This window comes from Anguilla rostrata, chromosome 1 (assembly GCF_018555375.3).
Source record: "Anguilla rostrata isolate EN2019 chromosome 1, ASM1855537v3, whole genome shotgun sequence".
Classification (NCBI taxonomy): domain Eukaryota; kingdom Metazoa; phylum Chordata; class Actinopteri; order Anguilliformes; family Anguillidae; genus Anguilla; species Anguilla rostrata.
In genome coordinates this window covers 8,012,021-8,021,917 of record NC_057933.1, presented here as the reverse complement: position 1 = coordinate 8,021,917, position 9,897 = coordinate 8,012,021, and the positions used below count along the sequence as shown (strand labels likewise).

Here is a 9,897-nt window from a genome sequence, read left to right as displayed (position 1 = left end):
TTTACACAGGGCTCGGTGTCACCCTCTCACTGGTCTCCAAAAGAATTTGGACGGCGTACTTGCTGCTCATTTGGTTCCTGTGGCTTATCGGCTCAAGGGCAGCGCCACTGCTGACCCACACACTGAGTTCTAGGACACTGTTCAGCGGGAGATTCCGGAACACCACTACACGGATCATTCCAGAACACCAGTACACAGATCATTCCGGGACACCAGTACACAGATCATTCCAGAACACCACTACACGGATCATTCCAGAACACCAGTACACAGATCATTCCGGGACACCAGTACACAGATCATTCCGGGACACCACTACACAGATCATTCCGGAAGACCACTACATAGATCAGTGGCAGCTTGCTTTTCAAGGCACTTTTTTATATATTTTAATTCTAAATTTGATAGGTCTTAATACTCACAACAACAAAAAAATTATTTTTGTTAATTTTGGGTTTTCAGATGAAAAGGATTAGTACCTACAACGACAAAGTACAACAACAAATAGGACTTCTTTTTCCTAAGTACAGAACAACTGTACTGATTTTTTGAAGTATTGACTTATCGGCTGTTTTTTTATGCTTTACACAGTTCATGTAGTTCATTTTGTGTATATAGATTGTTAATTTCTCTCTAGTATGCATTGTGCAATCATAATTAGTAACTGATTTGAGGGGGTTGGAGGGGTGGAGCACAATGTTTCCTCAAACAATCATGCCGGGCAGGTTCTGCATCTGTTTTTATAAGGGACATGCGTTCTGCCTGCGCGGCTTTCCGTAGGCTGTTCATTTAGTTTGATTCCTGCCAGTGATGATAGCTGTGGTTTCTCAGGAATGTGTTGAGACTTGGATCTTCTTTTCCAATTCTGTTTTACATGTACCAGTGGACTCCGGAGGGAAAGGAACTAGAAGCATCCGTTCTGTTCTTCTTAGGATAAACGGTAGTTGCTGCTCTCTTGACTTGAAGGGAGGGTTTCAGGTTTTCGTGTTTGATGAATCGACACAGTATGCATCACATACAACGCAAGATTGATAGTAGTCACTTCAGTGAGGGGGGAAAAAAATGAATGTTAAAAAGATAATTGTGCAATCCTGTATTGAAACAAGAATATATTATACCTTTTGTGATTTATTTATTGATTTTATTTAATTTTTTAAAAACATATTTATTGTGATTGTTGTTTTCTGCTTAATTAGCCAGTGTTGGACATTTCTTGACCATTATATCACTGCCCAGTTTATGTCAGCCTACATGTTGTCAGTTTTTCCATAAATATTCACAGGGCTGATATCTTCTCAGAGGGAATGCTGGGAGCAGGTCTTTGGGCTCGAGATCCTGAGCAGGGGTCCCCAATCTTATCCGAAAAGGACCCAGTGTGGGTGCAGGTTTTCGTATTCGCCGCAGGACTGAAACACCTGATTCTACTCATCAAGGTCTTGATTGAAGACCTTGATTAGTTAATTAGTTATACGGGTCATAGGGCTAAGACAAAAACCTCCACCCACACTGGCCCTTTTTGGATAAGACTGGACACCCTGGGTCCTGAGCTTTGTTTACCAGAATGTGTGTGTGTGTGTGTGTGTGTGAGTGTACACTTGAAAGAGGATGTCACATCGATTTTCATTTTTCCACATTTAAAAAAAAATGCTGTACCCTTCCCCTTTTTTTGTGCTTTTGAAAAGTGAAAAGAAACCACAAACTTCCATCTTGTTTATAAATGTGGGATTTATAGTGCTGTGAATTAAATCTTTTTTTAAATTGACAATTTACTTGTCATTTTTCCCCCCGCGCCTAATTTCGGACACTGAGTTTAAAACAAATACTGCACCTTGATTTAGTTCATTATCACAAACAAAACAGGATTATCATCTTCCTGAATAAAGAGTAACATTAAATTAGTTGAATAAAGAGTCAGTACTGGAGTAGCATGTAGCATCTGAGAAAAGAAACTTCCTTATTACAGTTGTGAAATTAGTAAATGGGGATGTGTCAGGCAAAGTGGCTCATCTAGTATCTAGTCTGGGGTTGCACAATGGTGGGCCGATCCGCTTCAGGATTTTGTGGCAACTTCTGCTCTTAATTATTTAGTCAGCTAAATGATATCTTGACCTGACATTTGCACCAGCTTACAACTTACAGCTGCAGACTGCAAGTGTATCCTAAAGAGTTTACTGTGCTCAAGTGCAGGAGTGAATTAACGTAGTTTATAGAGTTGTCAGAAAACTAAAACGAAGGTAACTGGTCGGAACAAAAACCAGCACCCAGACCAGCCCTCCTGGACCGGGGTTGTGCACCCCTGATATAGTTGGCACTCGCTGTTGGAGATTGCAGGTACAGGGACAGGGCGTCAGTTCAGTCCGAAATCTTCACAATCTGTTTCCCAACATTACCCCCCGTCATCATGGAGCAAAATGCCACTGCAAAAACACACCCACAACAGAGGTGGGCGGGCCCATGTCAGTCAACGCTGATTGGCACAGAATGGTACGGGATTTTGACACTTACTTAATTTCTTACTGAAATTCTCACGTCAAGTATTTGAACCAACTCCTGAACAAAGAAGCAAGATTAATTGCACATGTTTAACTATGACATTCATGGCGCTTACTGCAATGTACTGCAAGTGGAAAATTCTGTCACCATGACGACGTGACAAATATGATGCTTACACTCACCTCCCATGTTCTCTATTCCGTTCGTGATGGTCTCCAACACCTGACAAATAAAACATGAAGACACCCTTATAACCTCCTAAGACCTGGGAATTTGCTTTTGTCCCCTGTGGGGGACAAGAGTCCCTCGTCTTAGTCACAAGAACCATATATTCTGCTATGCTGAAACTACCAGGGACATTGAGTAATAAAATAATATTTATGAAAATATATACATGGCAACATGTTTTTTTTGTCATCCAAGATATTTGAGCTTGAAAATTGTGCCCAGTGTCGCGGTGATTAGGGAAATCCTCGGCATGATCACATGTTCAATGTGGTAACAAAAAGAGGAAAAAAAGACGTGTTCTTACTTTGAGCTGTCCTGCTTTCACCCACTGGCTCAGCTGCAGAAGCCCGGCCTCATGCTTCTCCATGTAGTTCAGCACCATAAACCTTTCCCTGCATAAACAAACACACAGTTCAAAAATTCTCAGCCGAGATGACTGAAAAATGATTACTACTGCTGCAGCACGATGGAGGACAACTGCCACGACCATAGAATTACATGTCAGCTCAGTAGATGATAACTGCTGTTACCATGGAAATACGTGTCAGCTCAGTGGATGATAACTGCCATGACCATAGAAATAAACGTCACCATGGTGGATGATAACTGTCATGACCATAGACATACGTGTCAGCTCAGCAGATGATAAATTCTGTGACCATAGAAATACATGTCAGCACTGTGGATGATAACTGCCATTACCATAGAAATACGTGTCAGCACAGTGGATGATAACTGCCATTACCATAGAAATACGTGTCAGCACAGTGGATGGTAACTGCCGTAACCATAGAGATACATGTTAAAAGCACATATCCTCTGAGCTTCACCCAGACCTGGGGGTTTGGGTTGAGCGGGGTACCTGGTGATATTATTGCGGAGCAGGGCTTCTTGCGTCTCTTTCTTGAGGGGCGGTGGATAGGGCACGTCCTTATTGTACTGGGAAATCTGTCCACAGAGGATCACATGGCCATCTTTGTTCATCTGGGGGAGGAGCATGGATGTTTGAAGCAAGAACAAACAAGGACTTTAAACAAAAACCGTATCCCCATTTGACTTCATACCCCAAATTGAAATGACCAATCACAGCTGTCGGCTCATTTCATTGCCTAACTGCTGCAACATTCGTCACCTACCCTGTGAAGCAAAACCCTGTCCTCATTGGTCCAATACACACACGCCAGGTTGCAGGACAAGTTGTGTAGCCTATAACTGCAACTAGGACCAGACTTTACCTCAATACGGTGTCTGAGAACCACAAAACTAGGATTTGGATTTTTGTAACACCAACAAAACTAAAAGTCATAACATTCCCCCTGAGGTTCTTTTTAAATATTTTCTTGTCCGTAAACAACGCGGGGAGGTTTTAGAGCGGCGCACCTGTGCGATGACCGCGTCGCTGACGGGACCCCCCACGTTGTCGAAGTAGACGTCCACGCCGTTGGGGCAGCTCTCCCTCAGCGCGGCGGAGACGTCCCCGTGGCGGTAGTTGACGGCCGAGGTGAAGCCCAGCTCCGACACCAGGACCTGGCACTTCCTCTCCGACCCGCAGATCCCCACCACCCTGGTGCAGCCGTCCAGCCGGCCAATCTGCAGCCGACGACAGCAAGCAGTCGTAGCCACCAACAGACCCTGAGACACGTCACCTGCAGGATGCTTCGCACTACATCCCAACTGACACAAAACCTACTCACGATGTTGCTGCCGTGTAGCGGCAGGGTTATAACATTGACAAAACATTCAAGTAACATTGAGAGAACATTTTGTGTTTGCTGGGATGCTATATTCATTTAGCACAGGCTCTAATCCAGAGTGATTTAGCAGTGTGAGAGAACATTTTGTTTTTGCTGGGATATTATATTATATTATATTATATTATATTATATTCATTTAGCAGGGACTCTTAACCAGAGTGACTCAGCATTGTGAGAGAACATAAGTGTATCCACTTCAGCAACATCGCTCAAACACAAACGTAGATAACGATGGCGATCCATAACCTAGAACCAGGACAGATATAATTAAAGCATTTGTTGCACGCAATCTTTAGGTTAAGCCCTACAACAGAGGTCGGCAACGAGGGCCGTATCCGTTTCTGGTTTTAATGCCGACTACTGGCCATAATTACCCAATTAGCCCCAACATTTATGCCGTCTGAACATTTTAGCTACATTTATTGAATTGACGCATTTTACTGCGATCAAATCAAAAGTGAACCTGCGCTGGTGCTTACAGCCATTAAGCCCATTTAGCCAAGGTAATTGGCTGGAAACAAAAACCTGCGCACACACGCCAGTCCTCTATTGCCCACAAGCTTCATGAGAAAATATGCACTCATTACAGGCATTTAGCAGAGCCTGAGCGACTTGCATAACATTTTTTTATTTTTTTTTTTACATAGGATTGTATCCACTTATACAGCTGGATATACAATATACTGAAGCAATGCAGGTTAAGTACCTTGCTCAAGGGTACAACGGCAGTGTCCTACCTGGGAATCAAACCTGCAACCTTTAGGTTACAAGACTGGTTCCTTACCCATTATACTACAGATTATACTACACTGCTGCCCGCAGTGTAGTATAATGGGTAACTAGGTACGCTTTTGCAGTTTGCAAAAGTTGAGTTGAAAAGTTTTTTTGTACTGAGTGAGAGACGGCGTTTCACCTGTCCAGCCAGCGACCCACAAGCCCCTGCTGCTCCACTGACCACCATCGTCTGATTGGCCCCAGCTTTCACGTGACCTTTTTCCCTCACCCCTAATAAGGCGGTGAGACCCGGCATGCCCACAGCTCCCAGGAAGTAGGAAAGGCGACCATTCACCAGCTCAGGGTCCAGCTGCAACACAACACAACACCTTTACATTTAGCCTTTATATTTAATAATATTTAACCTTAATATTTAACACATATCGATGTTTTGAATTCCCCAATCAGAAAAATAGGCCCATCCCATCCCTGCAACATCCTCCATCAAGTCAAGACAGGATTCTCTTATCCCACGAAAACAGCCACCTGTGAGCAATGAGGTGGGGGGGGGGGGCTGGTACGGCTGCTACGGCTGTGTACATACAACACTCTCTGTGTCTGTACCTGTATTGGGGGGGGTCATTTGGGGTGAGTACAGATGAACTGTCAAAAGGGGGGGGGGTTCAGTTGGGGTGAGTGCGGAGATTTACCTTCTGCAGCCGGCCGCCCTCCACCACGTCGTGAGTCTGCCAACGCCAGGAGAATGACGTCGCCGTGTCCCCCTCCGAGAAGGCGTCATGGCAACTGGATTCGACCACACCCACGCCGCCGCCGTCCACGCATTCCGACAGCGCCCAGGGCGACATATAGTCTGTTCCCGTGTCATCGTTCATACGGCACCGCTGCAAATGAGAATTACGATGCCGTTATAGATATATTATATATATCTCCAAAAACACACCGTTCGGCATTAAATAACATTTACATACTTCCCACGACACTGGTTTTCAACACTGGTCCTGGAGTACCCTGTGTGTATGCCGGGGTTTTTTTCCCCCCCAAATCTTTGTTGCAACTCCTGAACCACGAAGAGTTGCTAATTGTTTTTAATTAAACTTTTAAGGTCTAATGTGGGGGGGGGGTGATTGCCCAATGACACATTAGTAATACATTCATGATTTTAAAAAAAAGCTTTAATATTCAGTATTAATTAAAAAGGACAGTCAGCCAAGCCAGGTCCATTTTTAGACAACTAATGCTTCCACTCTGTTAAGTGCCACGGTAAATGACTGGTTTGGGAAGAGGTTTCACTTTGTACCTATTAATTAACTGAAAAGGCAAGCGCTGAAATTAATTACGTCTTCGATGCTGGTTAGATGTGCACACCTGGTCGTTGACACAAAACCATATGCAGAAAATTAAGAGTTCAAGGACAAAGCAAATGGTAATAATGACCAAAACCAACAAGTCTGTTTTAAGGACCACACTTTCAATCACCTTAATTAAAGAGAAAATTAGCTGGAACAAAAAAAACAGCATACACAGGTGTAGGCTACTCCAGGACCAGGGTTGAAAACCACTGTCCTATTGAATATGTTTGTGGTGAGCAAACAGTCCTTTGCCATACATGTTAGTGACACTGCACATTATTCAGTTCTTGGCCATATGGAGATGTATGTTTAAACCTGGATAAGGAAAAAATAAAATGCGTATTTAAGGGACCTTGAATTTATTTGAAAAAGTATTACTTTGTACATTCGCGAGTCATTGCTTTCGTGTTCCTCAATATCAGTCTCACGGGAATGTACGCATCACAAACAGGAGTGTGTCTGTAAGATGACTATCATCAGTGAAATTATTGAAGAGAACGCTGAACATTCAGTCACAAATGTAACTTATTTGATGAACAAATGGAATAGTGCAGAAAGCATATTTTCAACACAAATATCACTTGAGAAGCCATTAAGCAATAATCATGGTCTTCAGCTCCTCCCACGCATCACTAGTCTGCCGCAAAACGCCAGATTAGCGCTTGCTAGAGGGGGGAAAAAACCTTTTATAAGCAGCAATGTTTGGTTTTCACTTTTTACCAACCCTACAATAGGAAGATGCGAACAAAGCCCACCCCACTGCCATTTTTGATGACTAGCTGTTTAGAATGTCAAAAAAGACAAACAGACAGCACCCACTCCAAAGACAATGCCTTCGGGATTCCCTGCCTTCACGCGCACTGCTGACACAAAGAATAGCGTCATTAGCAAGCGATAGAGCTGCTGGACTGCAGCTTCTCTCTCTCTCTAAAACATAATGCACCTAGCTAGTCACAGACGGCGCACCAACCATGTAGGGGTCGACAGAGAGATACAAAGTCCGCACGAGGACTTCGCCCGGTTTTAGATCAGTTTGTAGTGTACCTTCCTCGACACGGAAGTTCTCTGGAATCGGTTCCCCATTTTTCCCTGAGCAAAAAGAAACATATTTACTAAACTGTGTATTCCACCTAACCAGAGCTGAATATTCAAATGCAACTAAAAGGCAACGCAAAGTGCAACAATAAAACACATCACAGTAAGATTGACCAACAAGGACATACCAGGTCGAGAATGCAATACTACTCTTAATATTCGTGACATTCTGATAACCTATGTTATTTTTTTTCAAATGTGCAAAAACCCGGAACTGGCCTACAACCACAGTGATCCAACAGTTGCCAATTCTTTGCCAAATTCCTGTTAAATTTATATTTCCAACCCAGATTTCTCCGCCGCTTCGCTAGGCTAGGCTAGGCTACTCCGGTTTTTTTTATTGAAATGGCAGACCACGTCGATGGTATTGAAAAGCACTAGAGCGCCACCTGCCAGGTTTTTGGTAGTACTGAATTACACAACTTCTTCAGTAGGATACAATACGCTGAGTACACAAGGACGTAGGCTACTCCGTACGTTTGTTTGTCGTCCTCCGCAGTTTTCTCGATTGAAATGCAGATGCAATAATTTTGCTTGATGTCGTGAAAACTGTACGTGGGTGAAAACTTTTTGCCTATTTAAATTGCAGTTTTTTATATAATAAATACTTCGCCTACTGTTTTACCACTGGGACACATTTATGAAATATTTGGCATGATGAGAATTTTTTGCAAATTATAGTGCAGACCTGTATAGCCTACTAATGGAGGAAGTCTGAACTTTCAACATGCTATTGAAAACAAGTGACATAATGCGCCGTGAAGCGACTTGTTCGGGCTGTACTAGACCCTGTGTGTTTTCCGCGCTTTCATTTTACCTTAATTGTCTGACGTTTGTGTGCCTCTGTGTCTAAAAGTTGTATTAACAATTTTTTTAATGTCCATGTAAAAATGTTACCTTAGATTTCCTGGGTAATGTAAGTATTATTATTATTATTATTATTATTGGTAGTTGATCCCATTAACACATTCCCGTTGAACACCGAAAGGTTTCAGCCCCCCATAAATAAACAAATAAATAAATAAATAAATAAAATGTGTGTGCACGCAAAAAGAGTGCAAACTTTAAATTATCTTTCCTCTGATTCACAAATATTATGCGTGCTTTCTGCTTTGTGGGCGTTAGGATTCTTCCAGTCTGCTGTGCCGTTATATGTTTAACCAAGAAAGTTGATTTGCAATTGATTAGTAAACTTGAGCATTGCGGTTATCTGAACATGAAAACACACAGCCTTTGGAGAATTTTCAGTTTTGCACCGTAACTTAAATTATTCTGTAAGACGCCAAGTGAAAGCACTATGGAATCGACGTCACGTCATTTACAGTGCAATTTTCGAGTGCATTCATACACCCAACGAGCAAAGGCTCGACTATAGTTTAGGCAACAAAGTAGGAAGTGACGCTTCGAAAAGGGGGAAAAGTTTTCTGTCGTTTATAGGGAAACATATCTTGTTGGAGGGAAGATAACGTCGCCTGGTGGAAAGAAGGTAGAGCATAAATATAAATTACTTATGCTTTTTGTTAAACTTGCGTGTGATTGACTTTATGGAAACTGAATGCCGACAGTGTAGTGTCCGGTGTACTTATTTTTCAGAGCTTTCGCTAAGCCGCCCCAAGGAGGGTGCAATGAAACGTCCTGCGTAGCTTGCTAACTTAGCTTGCTAGCTAGCTTATTGACATCAACAGCTGGTTTGTTTTTGCAAAACGCAAAAGTGTTGGGGGTTTGTTCGATGTGTACTGCTGGTCTTCCGCCCCAATATAAAAAAGATATTATCTGAAGTGGTGATGTTCACAATTTGTGCAGCAACAGGCGTAATCGGGACTGTCGGTCAGTCTTGTGTCTGTAGGAAAGGGGTTGTGGCAGTCCTTTTGCCTGCCAAGGGTGGAGGTTGTTACGCTGCACGTTGCAAATCTCCTTTTCGTTGAGCCTGTCCGGGGTCGAACGAAACAAAAGACCAGGGCGAAAAAAAGGGTGTAACATTATTAATGGTATACAGTGGACGCTTTGAAACAATTAAATACAATTTTGCAGACGAGCCGCGTTTAAAACTATTGCTGCAAAAGCAAATGTAGCAGCGCCGTATAAAAGCGAAGGAGACTCGAAACTAAACGCAGGCTATCTCTACTGGGTTTTGCAATCCGCAGTTAGGCTGGCAAATGGCGTTTCTACTGTCCCGTTTCAGTTTAGGTTTAATGAAGCCTTGAACACATTTTATATGCAAACTTTGAGTTTTTAAAATATGG

At 42.8% G+C, this 9,897-nt stretch overlaps 1 protein-coding gene across 3 annotated transcripts; it reads right to left on the bottom strand.

Moving 5' to 3' along the window:
- Positions 1–1,707: 1,707 nt before the first annotated feature.
- On the bottom strand, positions 1,708–8,008 carry ptgr2 (prostaglandin reductase 2). Of its 3 annotated transcripts, XM_064311662.1 has the most exons (9): positions 7,783–8,008; positions 7,530–7,648; positions 5,900–6,091; positions 5,389–5,559; positions 4,102–4,311; positions 3,584–3,705; positions 3,026–3,113; positions 2,676–2,715; positions 1,708–2,417 (listed from the first exon to the last, which is right to left on the bottom strand). In XM_064311662.1, exons 1-9 carry the CDS (start codon positions 7,820–7,822, stop codon positions 2,353–2,355), a joined length of 1,047 nt encoding a protein of 348 aa, XP_064167732.1. In that variant the 5' UTR covers positions 7,823–8,008; the 3' UTR covers positions 1,708–2,352. The 3 variants fall into 3 exon arrangements, with proteins under 3 accessions (XP_064167732.1, XP_064167812.1, XP_064167909.1); XM_064311742.1 differs by lacking the exons at positions 7,530–7,648; positions 7,783–8,008 and adding an exon at positions 6,179–6,320; XM_064311839.1 differs by lacking the exons at positions 7,530–7,648; positions 7,783–8,008 and adding an exon at positions 6,181–6,290 and having other exon boundaries at positions 5,900–6,106.
- Positions 8,009–9,897: the final 1,889 nt, after the last annotated feature.

What these genes read in the sequence shown, in the direction of transcription:
- ptgr2 (XM_064311662.1), bottom strand. Translation starts at nt 7,822, where the DNA reads ATGTCACGAATATTAAGAGTAGTATTGCATTCTCGACCTG. An exon ending in AGTATTGCATTCTCGACCTG is followed by an intron (nt 7,649 to 7,782) that starts GTATGTCCTTGT and finishes CTTTTTGCTCAG; the next exon opens with GGAAAAATGGGGAACCGATT. An exon ending in CTCCGCAATAATATCACCAG is followed by an intron (nt 3,114 to 3,583) that starts GTACCCCGCTCA and finishes TTGTTTATGCAG; the next exon opens with GGAAAGGTTTATGGTGCTGA.